The 21,311-nt window shown below is 39.4% G+C and overlaps 1 protein-coding gene across 1 annotated transcript in view; it reads right to left on the reverse strand.

Annotated features, from left to right (window-relative positions):
• Positions 1-3,354: 3,354 nt before the first annotated feature.
• The window catches only part of PPP3CA (protein phosphatase 3 catalytic subunit alpha), a 199,281-nt gene continuing 181,324 nt past the window's right edge, over positions 3,355-21,311 (reverse strand). Inside the window, exons 11-13 of the mRNA XM_064450024.1 lie at positions 15,183-15,267; positions 11,135-11,232; positions 3,355-5,100 (exon numbers count right to left, since the gene is read on the reverse strand). Coding sequence (XP_064306094.1) covers positions 4,907-5,100; positions 11,135-11,232; positions 15,183-15,267 — 377 coding nt within the window. The 3' untranslated portion in view covers positions 3,355-4,906. The remainder of the gene's footprint in view (positions 5,101-11,134; positions 11,233-15,182; positions 15,268-21,311) is intronic.

The raw sequence follows: 21,311 nt of genomic DNA on the forward strand, positions 1-21,311 counted from the left end.
CTGCTCCAGCTGATCCTGCACGAGCAGTTGGGCTGGAGGAGCCTATCTCAGCAGTGCCTGCTGGCCTCAGTGAGTCTTGGTTCTGTAACTAACAGGTTCCTCTGGCCTAAAATGCTGTGAAATTAGTCCAAGTCACAGTGTTCAACCGCTCATTTAAAGGAAAAGAGATTATTAAATATGCAGATGTTGAGAGAAATGGGCTTGCTCAATTGCACCATGGTTGTCTACATCAACTGCCTCAGGGACGTAATAGCTAAAGATGAAACAACCACCTCTTGCTAGAGTCTTGCTGTTTTAGGAATTGCCTATCTGGGTGCACAGGCCCAAACCTCCAGCAAACTACCATGCAAGGGTCCGCTCAAAAAGGAGAGGGGACCCTTGGTGAACCCCAGAGCAACTAGCAATGGCCACTAGCGGACCCCACAAAGGAGCAGATGCTGACATGCCACCATGCCTGAAGACTTCCCACTGGCAGCAATATCAGTCCTTTAGCACATTCTTTGCCAAGTTACTTTACCTAAAACAAGCTTTTGACAAGGATGACAGAGCCAAGGAAGCCCTTCCCTTTGCAACTGTGTGCTGCTGCAGAATACTGCCCAGAGCACACAGCTCTCTGTCAGCTTGATGAAACACAGTGTTGCGTATAAAACTGAAACTGCCCTCAAGTTATTTTAAAAAATCAAAGCCTCACAAAACATACATTTTATAACGCTTACCAGGCTTGATACCGCAAAGTCAGCTCAGCAAGACAACAACAACAAAAAAATCCCCTATGTCTAGCTCCATCAACTCCTCCTTTTTGTGACCCCCACTGAGGTGGCTGCAAGTCCTCTGCGTTTTCACATACATACGAACACATGTGAACTTGGATATATTTTTTCCTAAATCACTGAAGAACCAGAAAATCCATCCTTCTGCATGCCAAAACCGGCCATTTTTAGCAGAATCAAACATCCTCCCCAAAGCAACTGAAGACGCAATCTGCAAACTGTTTTCCAAGCGGTTTCTTTGGTGCTTGTGGTTTTAACATTTGAAATAGTTGATTCTCACATCCCTCTGTGAAAGAAGTGGGAAGATTCATGGATCTGACTAATCTGAGCAACAGTAACTTGAAAAAAAGAAGGGAAACTGATTTCTAAGGATTAAAAATGTAAATTCAGTTTAAGCCTAGAAAGTGTCCCTAAATTTTCATTTTTTACACTCTGAACTCCACTATTTCACTAAAAATCAATGCCAAAGTGAGAGAGGACAGAGATCAGGTCTGTGCTAACAAGCAGCACCTCTCAGTGCCTGTTTTTAGCCCTGCTTTCTGGCCTGCTTTCTGGCCTCAATTTTACTGGCCAGATTCTCAGAAGAAAGCCAAATTATACCCAAACTCCTCTAGAAGCTCTAGACAATCCTCCTCTGGCAAGAAAAAAGGGTGTCAAGCAAAATGCTGAAAGAATTTATATCTGTGCTTGACAGTTGGCGATTCTGGCACAAGCTTAAGCAGGGTTAAACCTACTGCAATTTTGGGGGAAACCCTGGACAAATTTTGAATGTTGTCTTCTTCAGAAATTGTATGCTAAGAGCTAATACACTTCATGTTTAATACCTGTTGAGAAAGAAAATTATGGTAGTGCAGAAAATATAATACATGTATCCAATATATTAGCACACAGTGGGAATAAAGTGGTTAAAAAAATACAGTAAATTCTGATGTAGGCACCAACGATATTTTTGGCATTAAAGTAGCATATTTGGTTAGAAGGAAGAAACCTGTACTGGGAGACACACTCCAGTGCGTGGCATGTCACCAAGTGGGCCACGAAATCCAAAACACAGCCTTCAGCGGCACCAGGGTTTTTCTCCAAATTCATCTACAGCTCCTGCAGCAGGAAAAAGGAAGGACAGCTGGAGGAGATGGAAAGAACTAACCTTTGGAAATTTTTTTTGACCTTTTAGGAATGTTTGCGTATAGCCTAGACTATCCCTCAGAGCCAGTCCAGAACCTGCCCCATGGTAGGTTCACTCCAGGAACCAGCCAGGCCATCTGGACACACAGGACACTCCTATTTTGTAGCTCAGGACATTTTTCATTCTTCTAAGATATAAAAGTTCAAGTCTCCTTACTGACCAAAGAGACTCTGTACATTTCCTAATGTATTCCCCAGCCCGGACTACCTTGCTTACCTGTAAGCTTTTTGGCAGTTTCAGCAGGCTTTTGCGAACCCGCCACTTATTTGTAGTGTGGATCTTTTGGGTTAAGTTTACCAATTGAGAGGTTTATGCCACACTGTCACTGCTGAATGGAAAAAACCCTTTCTTGCTGTTAAATTGGTTTGGGCAACTGCCAGGGTCCAACTTAAATGAAAGCAGACAGCGCACGGTGCGCTGCCCAACAGTATTGCTCTGTTGCACAAAGTGCCTGCTGAGCGCTAGCTCAGACGTCTCTGCAGAAAAACTTACCTGAGGTAACCTACAGTTGTTCAGCTAGCACGTACGCAGGACTGAAGCAGCAAGTAAAGTGGTCACTCAAACTTTCACCACTACTTTTTGCAGAGACCGTGCTCATTGGCCAAGCGAACAGCTTCACTGATCAGATGAACCGCTAGACTCTGCTTGTCTCTCCCCTGTGCTGTATTTCTATACAGTCTGAAATAAACATTTAAATCTAAAATTGACCCAGCCTTCCAGTCCCATATATTATGAATTTTTATTTTTGCCACCTGTCATATTTTACCAAAATTAACTAGAGCTGAAGTGGGAAAAACACATAAGAAAGCAGGCACCAAGCCAACATGTAATAATGCTACCTGAAAGGAGGACTAAAGCAATACCCACAACATTGCACCATTTGGCATCATCCATCAGTTCTTTGCAGGGTGACGGACTGTAGAAAAATGCTGAGCACAGCCAGGGAGAAAATGAGAACAAGGCAGAGCTTTGACAGTTCATCTCTGACTAAAAGAGAGAGCATTTGAAATCTGAAATTGTTGATTATTTTTTTTTCTCCTTAAAGGAACATTGTAAATTATATTAATTGACCTTTTCAAACACTCCAGATGTGGAGGGAACCACACAGAGAGCACAGGTTTTCTTCTGCACTCTATTTGTGGGATACATCCTCCTCACTTTTGTGAAAGCCCGCCTTTCTAACCAGAACTTGGGGGAAGTCGGCAGATGTTCAGTAGCCTAAAAGAGTTGGGTAATAAATTAATTTTTTTCTTAGTAGAGAACTGACCTTGAATTGTGAAAGGAGTCATTCCTCTCTTACACCAACAGTCTTCACCTGTCCAAAGCAAAAGAGAGCAACAAGCACCCGCGCACCCGCATGCGCTTCTGCAACTGAGCCAGCAAGAAAGTGAAGAGTGCTTAAGTTCATGCACATTTTTATTGAGTAGTAATATAAAATGCTTCTTTCATTGTTACAAGTGCATGCTTTGATTGCCAACATTTCGAAGTCAAATTACAAAGGCAAGGCTGTAGGCTGTAGTGAATTACTTGGGCACTTATACAATTGTTAAAAAATATCAATGGACTGTTTTCTTTTGTTTCTTTTTCTTTTTTAGAATGAACCAGTTGAAACCCGTAACTGATATACAAAGGGAAAAAAGTGAAAAAATTACACATTTTGTGGCACGTGACAGAACAGAACAAAATGACTAAACCATTATGACATTAACAGTTATCATGCATTTAGAATTTCACATGTAACTACAAACTTATTTAAATTTCACAAGGTTTGCTAAACATGCTACCCATCTATATGTGCACTGACAAGCTTATGTTAAAAACTTTAAGAATACTCTCCCCTTAGATTTTTCAAAGCTTTTTTTGATTACAAAATTTCAAAGGCATTAAGCATTTTTTTTTTAGAGAATATAAAGTACGCCAGTATACATACATTTCCAGTATAAGTCAGACCACTAAGCGCATTACAGTCCCATACAGGCCTATACAGCCATTTTTTCTTAAAAAACATGCATAGGCAGATTTTTACAGAATATAGATGCTTTTCACTGCACTTAATATGGTGTCTTGTTCACTATACTTAAAAATGCACCACTCATAAATATTTAAATTCAGCAAGCCACAACCAAGACTTGATTTACCAAAAAAACCCAGAAAACCCCCAAACCAAACCCCCCTAAATATAAACAGCAAAAAAAGATAAATGTTATTATTCCAGTTTTTTTTTAAACAAAGAAAAGGATAATTGCTGCCAAATTAGTAAGATAAGTGTTATATTTAAAGAAGGGCATTGAAGCACACTAAAGAAACCTGAGGTAAGCATAATCTGTACAAAATTAAACTGTCGCTCTCGCTCGCTCTCTCACTCTCTCTCTCTTTTTTTTTTTTGGCATTTTAAACAAATTTCCAACATTCTTTTTTTTCTTTTTTTCTCTATATTTTTAAAGACTGCCTAATTTATTTCATAGCCATTGTCTGACAAGAGTAGCAAAACATTATCAATAAATAGTCCTTATTTAGTTTGTACATTTTGTTAAAAATGTTTCGATGTTCTCCATGTTTAGTGCTGCAACTGTAAACGTACAATAGTTAGTAAGAAATTAAACAAAGTTTTCATGTCCAGTAACATAATAAAAGGCCTTTCAGTAACATATCTAGACGTTCCCAATGCAGTAGGAAAACATGTTCATTCCCCTAACTTTGCAATATATACCAGCATGAGCTTTCATTTTTCTACAAGCATTTTAAAGGCATATCCAAAGGAGGTGTCTCTCTCCCACCCTCCCTCCCACCAAATTAAAGTTGACGATCTCTTCGTAGATGATTTTTGTAAACTGAATCCAACACCTGGCCCCCAGAGCAAGTAAGCTATTATCAGAGGCAAGAACATCCCACTGCTGATGTGCAGCAACCCCATCGCGCCCTGCAGCTCAACCCCCCTCCCAGACAGTGGTCACTGAATATTGCTGCTATTACTGCCGTTGCTGTCCGTGCCATTAGTCTCTGTGGAGATTGCCTTGTTGATGGAGTTAAGGTTGGCATCGGATGGCACGTCTCTGCGTGGAGGCATTCTCTCATTAATTCGATCTAAGCCTTTGGCCTCTTCGAAGCTAGTGATCTTATGCTGGGGTGAAAATCCTTTGATAGCTAAATAAAGGATTATTAAAAAGTAAAATTAGCAAAGTAAAACTCTCGGCAGCTTTTCCCCCAACTTAGCAATGAGCGTGAAGGTCCTTCTTTGCGAAGGTGGCAATGAGAAGACCTGACAACGCGACCGACTCCTTACCGTACTCAGAAAGAGCTGGGGGTTAACCACCACACCACCACTGTCTCTTGCAACACATTTTTTTTTTTTTTTTTTTTTTCAAAAAGATCAACTTCCAGTATTTTGTTGTCCACTGGGGTTCTGCTTAAAACGCTCAGAAGCTGACTTGAAACTACAGTTTGCAATTAGGAACCGTGCTTAGGGGACAGCGTGAGCTAGGGACTTAGCATTTGTCGTCATCACTTACAGCCTTAGAGACATTGTGCCTCGCCATAACAACCTTAAATCAGGCAAAACTCCCATATGACTTTCAAAGACCGAGGGAAAAAGCGTTGGCCAGTTACAGATGGTCATGACATGGTGAGGCCAGTTTGCAGGATATACATTAAAGCTATGGGAGATCCAGGGCAACCCTACAACATGTTGTCTTATGTTCTCAACACAGGCGAGCTGCTTGTTGATTGCTCGGGGCAGTTACCCTCCCCAACACATCCCTGGACTTCTAGAAAGCAGCTTGACTCAAACAGCGGTAACGCTGTGCAACACAGACCAGGGATATCATCATTTTGGCACATTTGTACAATTTAACTTTGGAAACACACTGACAAAGGACCAAAGTTCCAAATGAACCTGAGGACTTTCGATCTGCCCTTCAGCAGCGATGTTGATGAGGCCACACCGACCTCAGAAGGCAGCCACATGCTGGGGAATGTATTTGTAGAGTGTGGTTTTTATTTTATTTTACGTTTTTCCCTCTTTAACTGAACAGTTGAAGATCTTTAGATTTAAAGCAAAAGAGAAAAAAGCACTGTAGGCAAACAGCAGGTCACAGCTCCGTAGATAATTTGTCATAGCCTTCTGTGTGTTTTTCTCTTATCTGCACCAAATCAATGCACTGCACTTCCAGAACTGGCACTTTTGCTATGCCTCTATCTTAACATGCCATAGAGCAGAAATGGTGTGTTAGTACCAGGAAACTGTAAACTCCCTGGGGAGAAAATGGTAGGGGAGTTTCAAAGATCAAATTCAATATTCCTTCCCTCCCTTTATCTTCTCTTTACCCCAAAGTACTCCTGCTCTCCTTCCAATATGCAGTCCCAATTCTGGACAAGCTGGTAACTTCTGTTTAAAAAAAAAAAAAGCAAACAAACCCCAAAGCCCAGAACATCCCTGGTACCAATCTACCACTCCTTGCATTTTGGGGGGAGCAAGAAAAGCGTTTTCATGCTGGTATTTTTGCCAACCATTCCTGTGAAAATGGATAGATCCTGTTTGCCTCAGGATTTAGTTCCTTAGCCAGTTTCACAAACGTTATACTGGAACTTTGTGAAGTGCACGGGTTTTAACATGTATTATACTTCAACTCAGAAAAACAACAACAACGTAATGGTGATTAGTCAAGTGAGCAGGGATGGAGCAGTGAAAACAGAACGGGCCCTACAGTGAAATTTAAGGCTGATTTTTCTTTTTTTTTTTTTTTTTTTCTTTATTTTCTACCACAAAAATGAAGATGTCTAACAAGCACCCAGGCCAATCCCTTAAAGCAATAGTTTAATGGATAGCCGTGTTGAAGCTGAAACACTTGCTGTGTCCTGGAGCTTGCCAGTAGCACAGCCCAGTTGTGTCATCGGGCCCTGAATCAAACTGGAGAGAGTCAATTGGGAACGGACAAAACATTTTCTCCATTGTTAGCTTTGTCTACGTAGACTAGTCATTATGGTTATGGTGTCTAACTAGCGAGGACAGCAAATCAAGAATTAACTTGAAGGGTGCACATTGCTTGAATGGGGGCACGTTCAATTGACTGTATTTCGAACAGACACGTATTGTCTGTAATACTGAGGAAGGTGCTCTGCTGTAGTTGCTGGTCAGACAACGAGTATTAGCAGTTTACATTGAGAGTATACTAAAACACAACACATAGTCACAGAAAATCACAGAAAACAGCCAAACTGTCAACAAGAATGCACACTGCAGATTAGAGATTGCCGATAGGAATAGATAATTCCAACATAAATAGCAGCTTACTCACTGCTATTTAGAAAGCAGTTGTATTTTCTCTTACTTGTTTGTTCTGTAATATAATTCACTGCTTTACAAAAATCAAAAACAAATTCAACTGGCCAAAAGGGCACATCTCACCAACGACAGCAATCAGATTTTTTTTTTTTAATTAACTAAAAAAATACCCACAGGAAATTTGAGAGGGGCAAGAACAAAATACAACTGAAGAATTTTGTTTTAAAGGGGAATTCTGCAAAGTCTTCTTCCAAAACTTTATAATGCTGAATGAATATTGCACATCTACATTGCAATATGTGATTGCTTAGGTTTTAACCGTACTGTTAAAAATTGCTTAAGGGTTAAGTTAGAGATCTGTCAATAAAGCACCATAGTTTTCAATACTAAACATTCTGAAATCTTCTGAGGCAGCCAGTCACTTTATATTTGTAGCTAAAATGGTGCTGGTGTTAATGGTTGCTCTAATGTAAATAACCAGTGTGTAAACTGCCACTACCAGAGGAAGCAGACATCTTGCAGACAGAAGTCTCATGTTGTTTTACTCTTAAAAAGAAACAGAAACATGCTGAACTGTAACAAAAGACCAATAAAAATTTTTTACTAGTGACCTAAAAGAAAGGAAACAAACTGAAGCAAAAACAGAAAAGGGGGGGGGGGGGGGGGGGGGGGAACAAAAAAGAAAGAATATTTCTAAAAAGCTGTGTGTCTTCCTCGACCAGAGATTGCTGAGGATGGTTTGAGGTGGAGCCAAGACCCCGCCTCCAGCGCACAGCTTTTGAGCTATGTGTCACAGAGCATTTACGAGCTGCTGCCGAGTTATGTCCCGTGAAATCCAACTCCCCTGATCTCCTCCTGTGGCATTACTCAGTGCTTAGTTCAACATACAGCAGTTCCAACGTGATTGTAACTTCAGAGAGGAAAAAAAACCACAACAGCAGCAACAGAAGAAAAAAAAACAACAACAAAAAAACCAAACCATTTTCCCCTTTAAAGCAATTACATTTTGGTTAATACCGAGCCACAATTGTTAGCCCAACACCCACACAATCTGTACAAGCTACAGCAAAATGAATACACCCAGCAGAGCCCTTATCTGTTGTGGCACCAACAGAAAGGGGACTGGCCAATTTACCTTCATCAGCCTCAATAGCCTCAACAGTAGCTGAAGAGAAGAAAGGGGTAGCAAAACGAATGAGAAAAATGAGCAAAGGATTTTTAACTCTAAGAACAAGTCAGTGAACAGCAAAGGAGCTACAACACTAATGTTACTGTAAGTGCTGGATTTTGGCAAAACAGACACACACAGAAATGCTTACACAAAAACAATAATTCGCAGATTGAATTAAGCTATAGTTTGTTTTGAAGCAGAAGTTTCACAAACTAAAAGGTTTTAAAGACACATTTGCGTAGTTTTCTTTTGACTCAGAAGAACTACAAAATGAAAATGTCTTCCATATCGCACATCTGACCTGAAAAGGTCATAGTATAATTCTCCCAGCTTTGAATAAGAGCAGTTTGATTTGCCCTGTCAAAACAGAATGAAAAATGGCATAAAGCCATCATACAAAATTTGTACCACTTACGATGTGAGCTTGAAAATTATTAGCTGCCAGTACAAGGCAAAAGAGCCACATATACCACTTCTCAGAATGATTTTTCCCTCTCCTCTGACTAAAAGAAACCTCCCCACAGCATGGGACAGAGTTTGCTCAGATAGCTTTGCCTTTGTTTGCAATCTTGCCCAGGCTGCTCCATCTGTAAGCATCCTTTTTGTCAACCCCGTCTCTAAAAACAGCATTCTTCTAGTATTTTATTTAAGTCAGTGGACATAGATACAAGATTGAAAGCTGTTGGACATCCTGATCAGAGAAAGTTTTCTAACTGGGCGGTTGCTGCAGTGTTAAGAATATCATGTTGCTACTGTTTTGAAACCATTTGTTGTTCTTGAAGGCATAATTTCATTTGAATTCTACCCATGAATTCAGCTTCGTCATGAATTTGTTTCTACAGTCAGAGATTTAGAAGCTGATGCAAAGCAGCCAATGCAATCCAATATAGCAATTCTACAGCTCAAATATTTAAAAAGAAATTTTGATTTTCAAGAACTACTCTGATTTAGAGAATAGCTCAAGAAGCCAAGTTTTTAAGAATTCCTCTCCTTTTTTTGTCTTATTTTTCCCCTACATAAAAGCTTTTTTTTGTCCTCCATAAAACCCAAACCATTTTTTTTCTGTAGTTAGGATGTTAAATATGGATTAAGATCAATACTAAAATAGGTATACTATTACCTTGCTGCATGGGGAAATGAGAGGAACTAACCCACATGCACCAAGGTAAGCCTATGCCTCTCAAGCTACAGAGCAAGAGAGATGGCAAAAATCAAGGAATGAAACCAATGTAAACTTAAAAGAAAAGGAAACACAATAACTAGCATGAGAAATGAAAATTAATAACCAGATCCAAACCAGCACTGACACATTAGAAAAAGATGATGACCAAAATGTATACTTCCACAACAGAACATACTGCTCATATTTTCTGTTAATACATATGATAATATGAACGTGTGCATAACAGAAATGATGTAAACTTCAGATTATTTGGTGAATGGGGTACTACGCGTTAACTAATGCAGAAGCTTGTGTATAGTAATGTTTTACTAAGCCAGAATACTGCAGTATGAGGAGATTTTCCTTTTAGCCATTTTAACAAGAACTTTAGGCAATTTTCTCAAATTCATTTCAATTCCTAATATTTGCCAGGGTAACAATAGCAGCTTCCTTAGACCAAATTTTCTGACAAGTGTAAAGCAACTATACAAAGAAAAGCCTAGGTAAAGACTAAAGCCCCATTAAGACAGACATCCTGTGGAATCATATTGCAGCATTTTCAAAGCAGAACGTTACTATGTCCGTTAACACACAAGTCATCAAAACGAAAAAACAAACAAACAAAAAAAGTAAGGGAAAAAAGGGGGAAAGAAGGTTTATCACCATGTACCTGAATCTTCTAGGTAAAAGAGACAGTAAAGGGAAAAATACAGAGAAAGAATGCTCCAGGAAGGAAACAGGAAAACAAGAGGCTGAGACTGTGTTAAGGTTATAAAGCATTTCTATTTCTTACATCTACTGCCAACAGAACCTCAATAAGCGAGACGTTCTTGTGTGCCTGCAATATACTCTACAGCAGTACACACAGAATAAAAGGAGAGCTTACAGCAGTAAATTAAATACTTTGCAGCTCCTTATTCCAAAAGGAATATTTCATCAAAGGCAGCCCCTACTATAGACTTACAGACTTCCTGTAACAAGAAGCACTTGGTATAAAACTGAACTGACAATCTGTATTGTGTTTGTGTACAAGGCAAACATGGTGTATGTAAGAGCCTCCCTTCACTTGGGCTTAAATCAGAGTGAAATTGTTCTCCTGCCATCACCTGGAATTGCTAGGAGAGAAAATCTAATTCTAGAGCTATTTTCCATTGATGATTCTCTATGAGGAAGAACAAATCAGATAAAATAAGAGTTTGAGTGTCATTATCTAAGCTGAACCTTCGGTACTCTGTGTGTTAAAGGCTGCTTTTAAAAAAACCCCAAGAAGTTGCTGTAAACTGTGGAAAGAGCACACGTCTCATGCAGTGCTGATCTACCATTCTGAACAGTTGATTTTCAGGGACTTTCCCCCCCGCCCCTTTGAAAATCAGTGGTACATAAAAAGTCTTGAGAAGTGGCCTTACATGAACTGCTCACAAATGCTCCAGTACAACAAACCGCCTGGTTTATTCTGTCCTTTTATTTTTTTCTGAGAGGACTGCTGTTACTTTTCTTGGGTTCTGCAGTTGAAAACAAATTGGGTTTTTTACACGTAAGGATACAGACAGGCAAACATGCTTACCGCTTTGCAGTGTTTGTTTTCCTCCAGAGAGCACACCACTGGGCAGCATTCCTGTTGGAGTCAAACCTTTCAGCGTCAGCACACTTTCACTCTCTTCTCTGCAGCAGGGAAAAAAACCCAAAGGTAAATAATTACCTTTCTTAAAAACATGGAACACGATTTAGACACCTTAAACTACACGTGCCCTGCAATGATTTGGTTATCTCCAATCTCCTTACCAGGACAGACTGAACCTGCTGATAACACCAGCACCAGTGCAGCTCCCCTCACTGCTATACAAGTGGTTCACCTTTGCACCACACCATACACAGACTCCCACTATAGTTAACACTATAACTTGCATCTGTGAAACAACCTATGACATACCTTTGAATATATATGTGCATAAAACCACAAACTTGATAGAAGGAGGACCAAAGGAGCAGTTATTGCTAACAATACATTTTTAGTGTCTCAAACCACGTGGTCCAAAATCAACTTAAATTGTTTTGCTTTTGTCTACACTAGCCGTCAGGTGCATTATTTATTAATGATTGTCAGCCACTTAAAAAAAAGCAGCTAAAAGCTCATTAAAATTAATATGTACTTCCACTCTTACTAGCACTGTTCTTAATGGTTTTGTACACTAAAAATGATACTGGAGTCCAGAAAAATGTTTTAGAAAACCTAAATATGTTTTGATGGTCCTCAAGTACATATAGATTTTAATGTATGGCAAGAGGAATACAACAGCTCTATCTAGACAAGCCGTTAAACACAGCTTTCTATGAGCACTGTAATGCTGTCTGTGACGACATACTTTCTCAGCAGCAAAACTGACCCCAATTCTTTAAGGGAAACCTATTTTGAAGTGCTTTACTTTGAAACATATAATGACATTAAGCTGGAGGAAGCAAGCACAAAGGCAGAATTTAGTTCTACATTCACTTGAGGATAATGTGGTTTTGTCTATCAAAACTGTCTCTCAGCAATTCTACTACTTACAATTTTCTTTAGACCTACGTGCCCTGAATTACTCACGTATTTCAAACAACTCTTGTTTACCTACTACATATACTCAAGTACTATTTTTAGTTTGAAAATTATTCTCCTTGTACACTTTTCTTTGTGTAATAGTCCAAATCAAATTGTGACTTTGTTCCTTGCAACTTTCCTCAATTGGAACTAATGCAACAGCCAAATATTTCCAGAATTGACACAGTATCTTCATCACCAAGAGTTACACACCAAAGTTTTTACTTTCTCTCAATTATTTGCCTCTGCAAGCAAATGCATAATCTGCATTTTCAATTCAGTTCATGTAATCTTTTTTTTTTTAATTAAGCCACAGTGGCACTTTTAGATTCACCTTCATACGATAAGTTTATTTGCTGTATATGTATTATCTTTAAACTGCATATTTCAAAAAAAACTCTGTATCACAAATTTTGGGATTTTTTTTTAGCGTTCAGTGTTCCTTACTACTTGATGTCCTTTACTTCCATTTAAGAATAAGGAAAATAAACTGATTAAATATTTTATTTACCTCCCTCCTGTCTAAATATATCAGAAGAGAAGTAAGACTTGAGAAACAAAGAGAGAGGCAATGACAGGGAATTGAGAGGTCTTCCACTGAGCTTAGGCCAATCCTTCTACAATGGCTATTCTCTGCAAAGTTCATTTATAAACCTCTGAAACTCAATACAACACTATTTTGATACCTAATTTTGAGACAAAAGTGGCTGAAATGATTTCAGTTTTACATTCAGGTTACACCCTCGAGGAAAGTGGTCGCTCCAGCTCAGAGGAGAGATGTTTGACTGAGTCCTTTGAAGGTGGTCAAATCAGGCGCTGATTATTTGGAAATGCTTTTCAAGAACTAGTGAAATAAATTTCATAAAACAGCAATGACTCAAACAGGAACTTCAAAGGTTTCTGAAACTGGCTGGTTTAGATGATGGTGCCACCACGGGGTTACACAAAATTATCAGACACTCACATGTTACACGTGGATTGTGCTGGCAAGACAGAAAAAATAACCAAGGATTTCCTATAGGAACAGTATTTGCAAGATTAACCTCGTGTAATATTTGCTGCCTAGGAGCCTCCAAAATGGCTGAGGAGAATCAACCTTTCCCAGCAAAAAGAGGAGAGGAGATACTCCCACGGGGGGCAATGGTGCCTGGGATGAAGCGTCACTCATCCCCCTGGAAGACTGGTCAGCAAAACTGCCCATTGGAGGTACCTGTTTATGTGCTGACTACACCTCTGACCATAGTAAGGGTACACTGTATTTGCTGGTTAAAGCTAAGGGAGAACAAATATACTCTTCATCTTCAGTCCTTCCTGCAAAATTCTAAGGTCCACCAGTAACCTGCAAAAGGCTCAGCAGCTTCAGTGAGTGACCCACTGGCTCTCCTCTACCAGATACGGCCCATTCTGGTCATCTGGAGATGTTGGGATGCATGTGGTAAGGGTAAAAAATTGTATCATGAACAACTCTGAGTTGATTTTGACCAGTTTACAGGGAACGATCACGACTGATTTCCATCAGTGCCTCAAATTGTTGATTTTTGTGAAAAAAATTTAAGAGGGCTCAAAGTTGCAAACAGTGCTAAAACCCTAAGCTATGAGGCTCATGAATATAATTTTCAACAGGGCACATGCAAGAATTATGCTGTACCCTTCTTCCATCCCTGAAACCATTCAAAGGCCATAGGTCCCTTTGAAAAAAGGCTTTGACATGTAGGTGATGTCAATCATCTGCAAGTTATCAAAACTCAAATATACCAGCTGAGCATCCAATTTTAGGACTTTCTGTATATTTAACTCCAGGTTTCTGTTAAATTAATCCTATATTTCAAAAGATGCTCTGCAACAAAATACAGCAGATCCAGAAGCTGCAGTTCAAGGTTATGGGAGATAGCCAGGTTTCCCAAAGTTTGTTTGCTCAACTATCACAAGAGAAAAATAATCATGCTGTTTTATGAAGGTGGTGGCAATGTCAGCTCCAGGCTCTCTGCCAGGATTGGTACAGAGGAGCAGGTGGAAACATTTGATTGCTCCCCCGTCTTGTTTAGGGAAAAAGCATGATGCCAGCTTTTCTTTTTTTATGGGTACCACTTCGAAGTAGCTTGTGCATCACTAGTAATTCACATATAACACTTCGGGAACCCCAGGTACAAAGTCCTCCATCTCAGTATGCTATTTAAAGCTATGTTGCTGCAATCTGCAACGTGTGGGCGAACTGCTGCGTCCATGCAAAGCCCCACTGACAACCTGCCCAGTGCTTGCACGCTACAGAGGAGTCTCAAATCAAGCAAGTTTGAGAATTTAATCTGAAGTAGAATATATTTTTCAAGTAACTATTTTTATTTCCTCTTTTTATACCAATCGTACAACCATACCAATACATTTTAAAAAAAAATCCTTGATTTTGCACTAACATAATAACCATAAACTGACTACGCAGAACAGCATACGATTTCCTGAGAAAAAAATCCCACTGCTGAAAGGGAGGGAGAACTGTATTTTCTATATTTAGACTTCAGCACAGTACAGCATGTTTTCTCTTCTGCTCAGAGCCATCAAATGGAGAGTTCTAAACATTGGGTAGCAATTAGTTACTCATGTTCACGCGTCTGGGGGAGTGCAGCCCAAGGTAACAAGCTGCTGTTTTCTGCACAATGATTTCCTGGATTTTTAGTTAAATGACCCTAACGCGTTCCTCTTTAATCATCTGCAGCAACAACTGTAGGTGACAAAGTGGGACTGTGGGTTTGCCTTTTAATGAGACATGATGTGGAACACACCCTTTCTCCACAGTTAACTCTTGCCTGCTGATATCTTTTGTTTGTCTGTTTTACTTTCAGCAAAAGCCCTGAGGAAGAGCCATAATAAACAGCAATATTGCATAAATAAAACAATGTTTAAAATGTTCCAGTAAAACTCAATTGGGTGTTATATTGAAATACCAAATTTGCTGTCTGATTAACAGTAGAGTGCTATAAGTAATCATTCAAAGGTGTCCTTTAACACTCAAAAAATCTGAAACAGCAAAAAACCTTACCTTAACACTGAGAAAACTCTAGCCATTTTTCCTATTGCTCTTATCTTGTTCCTTATAACTTCCTTTCGAGCAGCAGCTGTTGCTCCTATGGAAAATACATTAAAAACAGTTACAGGGATTTGTAAACAATACATCACTATTCCGAACAATAAATACAAGAAACACCGTATTAATGTCGTGGTTTGCCAAACTAAGCCACATTTGTATTCAAAACCAAACACTTATTTTTTGTATTTACAGCTTGACTGATCGCTTTTGAACAATCTAGTTATTAGTACCTTAAGAGATGTTATGCTTTTCCTGCTACACATTAAAGCTGCATGGTTTTGCATCCATGTATGCTAATTTTCCATTTCAAAAACATTTTCAGAGGCCACACTCCTTTAAAAACAAGTTTCTTAGAAAATGCTAAAAAGAGATTCATCATGAGCAGTGCCCAAACCATTAAAAGAAGAGTTAAAACCAAAGTTAAACAACAGTGGAGATAAAATCTATATAATTTTAAGTGGAAAACAATCATGTTTCACTTAATTTTCTAAAAAAAGTGATTGGATCGACCTTAAGGCCAAGAGGATCCAGTCAGGGTTCTCCCATCCCTAGTTAAAAAGTATTTACATGGTTATAAAACCTAAAGGCAGAGTCTTAAAACCAGCATGAAATGGTAGGGATTGCATCGACTGGCAGTGGTTAAGAGAGTTCCACAGATGAACTTTATTCTCATCACTGCTAAGGCCTGCCCAACATTATGTTGGAACAGAGACTACAGTTTAGCTAAGTTTGCATGTGTATTTCTTACTTGGATATCATCAAAACCTAGAATATTATCTGTGCACCCAAGAATGAACCACCTGAATGGCAAAAGCAGATAGTACTAAGTTGTCAGAACGAGGAATTTCTTTTAATAAGGACCCCCCACATCTCTAAGAAAATGCCATGATATACTAGGTAAACCAGTTTCACTTAATTATCACAATCATAACCACATACGTCATGACAATTTCTCCGAAAGGTTTCGGAATGAAAGGTAACCTTGGCTCATATGGATGCTGCCTGGCTCCCGCCTTGGAGGTTCAAGAGCGCAAGCTGAAAACCACTACACCAAGATAACACTTCCTTCTTTGCTGCTCTAGAAGTCAAGGACAAAAACGAAAATGTCTATTTTCAATTCCTAGCAAATTGATCCACTTTGTAAAGTGGAGTCCATCATGGAAGCTAAAATAGCAGAAAGGGGCAAAAATGAGGGAGCTGGTTATGGCAGCAGAGGGGACAGCCCCCAGGGAACTGAGGCAAAGCACCGGGCAGAGCACTGAGGCATTGCCGAATGACGGTGATGGATGCAAGAGGTGAAAAGCTGCAGAAGACAGCCATGGGGCCTTGCCGTGCAGACCTTCCTTTGCTGTATTATGAGCGCAAAGGGACGTCAGCCAAACCCGCTCATAACAAAATGCTGAACTCAGAAGTCCCACCTGCTTCAGTGGCCCCAGCGTTTCACACGCTGCTCCTCTGTGCAGTCCCAGCTGCTCTGGGCAGCACTGGAAAGGTTTGATATGGCCATGCAGGAGATTTGCTGGGTATTTCTTAGAGCTGACTCTGTGATAATTCTCAGTTTCACTTTTCTCCACACACCTCTGCTGACGGCAGCCCCGTGACTCTACTATCAGGCACTGCCACCTTTACTACTGCAGATTTCTCGTTATAAACTCGTAACAGTTTGAGACTACAGCTGGAAACACAAGCATTGCTTCATGTTATTTACTAGGTGACTAGGTGGCCTGGCTGATACCCTGGCATTTTAGAAGAGGTGAAAAGTATGTACGTTTTTTTCCTGTGCTTGAATTTCAAAACAAATAGCCATTCTTTGCAAAAAACCTTTCAAAACCAAAAATAAACTCAACTCACAAATCCTAGAGCTGTTCAAAAGAAAGCTAAGTAACCGTAGGAACAAATATCACAGATAACAACATAAAAACTCACGATGAATGTCACTGCAACTTTTAACACTGTGGCCAAGATCAAGTTTAACCCCAAATACTGCAAGGGTGAGTTTGAAAAAGTGGGGGCTTGATAGCCACACACAGGGAACCCTGTGGAGCTGCTTGTGGGGTCATGTGTCCCTGAGCAGCTCACGTACAAACGGGTCCACACGAGCCACCTTGTATGTGCCCACAGCTATCACAGTCCCCATGTTCAAATGTTGATAACTCTATGCTTACGTACTGGGATATGTTCATACGCCTGCTGAGGGGTATAAGCGAGATATCTTACAATCATGCATCCATCTGTCTGTCTTTTGGGGCAGCTATTAAATGCATTATTTCCAGGCATTTCTAACTGTCCTCCTAGACTGTCCTGAAATTATGAACCTGAACTAAATACGTTTGTAACAGTTCAATGGAAATTTTAAATTAAACAGCAATGATTCAGTTGGGTTCTTCAGGAAATAGAGGGGATACATTCCTGCCTCAGTTACTACAATCTCACTGAATTGTACTCTCAAGATACATGAGACATGGTTTTCATCCTTTTTTACACCAAAAACACTTAAACACAATTTGCTTCCTCCCCCTGCCAAGTTTCACTATTCCTACTTGTTTATTAGAAACCTACACTGTTCTAGTAGATCTTATAAGTATACTAAACTTTTTCAGTCACTGTTTAACTTCTGGAATTGTTGAGAACTGAAAACTGTAAATATAATTTATGACCAAAGTGAAATAAAATGCCCTGCACTTATATAAAATAAGAATGGAGAAAACCCCCCACTTAATCATAAAACACAACACACTCAGGGAGTATTTTGTTTCTCTTCAACACACACAAAAAGTTACTAAAAATACACTTAAAAGATTTTGCTTTCCACTGAATTTCCTAATTTGTAACAGATCTGTGAAAGTGACATAAAATATTCTCTGTTTACTACATATTAGTAATAATTTTACTTATCCTATTTGGTTTTTTAAACATTATTTTGTAACTAACGCACCTGATACTCACAATATTTCATTGCCCTGTTAATTTTGACTGAATACTACTAACCTCATATAGCATTTGGATTCCCTAACTATTTAACCATAAATCTTAGATTCACATTTCAAGTGTGAATACTCCAACTTAGTATTATGAACTTCACTATTACTGCAAATCCTTATGAATTATTTCAGTTACATTTGAACATACGCTTATGTGAAAGTAAATGGGTCATAACCTGAGACCTGACTATGGGTAAAAGGGTTAATTTTATCTTTTGCAAACATTGCTTGATATTCTCTTAAGTTTTCACTTTTCTTTCAATATCTAAGCAGACCCTATTTGCATGAAGGAACTTAAAAACTATCATGAACACAGCCAGGTTTAAAATTGGAGTGGACAAGTTATTTGGGAGTAGAATAAAAGCTTTGAATCTTACTTCAGTAATTTAGCAAGTTCTATTGGATTTCAGATTTGTACCATCCAAACACAGATCTTGCAAACTAGATACGTAAGACTTAGATGAAATTAATTTAGACCTTCAGATTAAGAAGCAGAACAATGAAAAAAAGACAGTAAACTCTTAAATTATTCTAAGATGTAGGATTGAACAGATAGAAAACAATACTGAGTGAAAAAGCCAACCCCAGATCTCGCACTGGTATCCTAATATTTTATATATTATCTAAATAAGCATTAGGAAAATTAATGAAACTTAAGCCTTCCAACTTATTGAATACCTTTCTTCTGTGCATAAGTGGGGTCTTCTTAAGAATTCCAAAAGGGGGGAAAGAAAAAGATCAGTGATGTTTGTAGAATGAAAATAAAAAAATAATACAGAACATTTTACAACATCAATGGAAACGTAATGTTTAAGTAAAGTCTGAAAAACAGAAAAGAAACAAATTAGGCAGGGAACATCCAAAAGGAAAGAAACAGATTGAGAATAATGGGGGGGGGGAACCAAACAACCTTTTCAGCTTAAAGCCTCATTAGTAGGTTTTGCAGGAAACCAACATGCAGGTAGAAGATCAGCAGCTAAGCTTAGCCTCAGTGTTACCACCCTTTGAACGCTAAGTTTCTCCTACATTATTGCAGCTGCTTTGATAAGGCTCAATCACTTCTCAAAAGCAGCGGCTCCAATTTATTTGGGCTGTGCCTGCCTGATGACACCTCTTTTCTTAGAAGAATCATGCCAATTCTTCCAGTTTATTTACGTCTGATATCTGAAAGAATAGCTTTACTATCATAGACATGTCTGCTCCTTCTACCAAAATCTGTGCTACCACATGTGTTCATTCAAATGGTCCAGCAGCTTACAGTTATAAAATCCAAACACCACCATGGTACGAGGTATTGCATTTTAAAATCAACTACGTTTGAGAGCAAGACAAGTGCAGCGCTCTGTGCCCAGGCACAACTGCACCGTGACATGCATTTTGGGGCACCGGTTATCTAGGTTGGTTCAGAGGCAGAGCACACCAATGTGCCGTACTACAGCTCACATAAAAAAATTGCTTTGGGCATGGAAACAACCATGCCTGGCCAAATAAATGAATGAATAAAATAAAAAAAGAGATCACATTAAAATGCCTCTCTGCCACCAACTCACAGAGATTAGGTATACATTGCAGCCCAACCTTGCTGGTTTGGAGGAAGAACAAACATTAACCAGTGGGAAAACCCCTCCATTTCTCTCCTAGTTAAAAATTAACTCATTGAAAAGCTAAGGCTCTCTCACCTGCCCAGTTAGTAGCGTGAACACCCTTACCAAGGCAATGGTAAGTAACTGAGACTTAATGACAGGGCCTTTGATTTTGCTCAGTCCCTGTCTTAGTTGGTGCAGAGCTTGCCCCAGGTGCAGTTTATTGCATGGAAGAGTTATGGCAAATTTCGTATGCCACTGTTCACAGCAGAACCAGATTTCGATCAGCAGGAGACATTTGGCTTAGTAATTCTCTTTAGGCTCAGATTACAGCACCGTACTGGGGAAGCTCTATTCCAACCAAGGAACAAATGCTGCAGCTAGCACTGTGATGGCAGCTTTTCGATGAGGAGACTGTGAACTACAATGTTGAAGGCAATACAAAAATTAATGCAGGTAATTTAGGAGTGTTTTTATGCCAAACCATGACAGAGAAGCATACAAAGCAAGCAGTGCATTTGTGTCAAGTTGTCTATTACATTATTGCACCCTTTTAATTAGCAGCTTAGTTTCTCAATCAAATGTATGAGGCCAGAAATGTTACTAATTAAAATAAAACAGGACTCTGACTATACGCTGGCTGGGTAGAAGTATTTGCAGCTCCTGTTGCTAAGCGATATGTTTGATGCACAAACCATACAGCAGATGAGCTAACATTCACCCTAGACATTTTTTGCGAGATGATATTATATCGCAACAATGATGGCAAACAGGGAAGATAAAGTACAGCAAGAGGAAGCTATCAGATAAGAAAAATTGACGTATCATATTGTCTCATTTTTAAAGCAAGTGAAATCAAAAGGCCAATACAGGCCAGCAGGGAGATACAGACTAAAGGGCTCTACAATTGCTATTTAGGCTTTCTCCCACTAAGCGTACACAGAAACTGCCTACATCAAATTGATCAGATCCCCATGATATGTCTCCTTAAGCAAAAAGGAGGGGAGAAAAAGAAAGTGAATACATGCTGTTCAGCATCCTGCTCATGGCTAGATGCAACATTCATGACTCAGAAATAAATATATATTAATATGAATATTAATAACAATAATATTTTAAAAAGGGCTCACAAGAACACCATGCAGTGAGGTCAGGCAATACTGACAGGGCTTTGTTTTGAAGGGGAAGTGAGAGGGGAAAACCGAGGGCAAGAAAGTGTAAGAGAAGATAACAAATGAACGATCAGTGCAAACCATAGTGATGGTTCATTCTCATTACATGTGGGAACCCAGGTCGGGGCATGTTCAAACTGCAAGGAGAGAAAGGAAATCAGCAGCAAGCCCTGAAAACCACTGATGACGGAAAAATAAGTGATGATTTTAAAGAATCATTCCATCGAACAAAAGGCATCTGCTGTTGCAGATATCAGGCATTTCCTTCTATGGGAAATACTGCTAAAGAAAAATGTCAGTGGGCGAACCGGACTGTACTACTGCAGTCCTCCAGGGAAGCTGGAC

This window comes from Phalacrocorax carbo, chromosome 4, assembly GCF_963921805.1.
Source record: "Phalacrocorax carbo chromosome 4, bPhaCar2.1, whole genome shotgun sequence".
Lineage (NCBI taxonomy): Eukaryota > Metazoa > Chordata > Aves > Suliformes > Phalacrocoracidae > Phalacrocorax > Phalacrocorax carbo.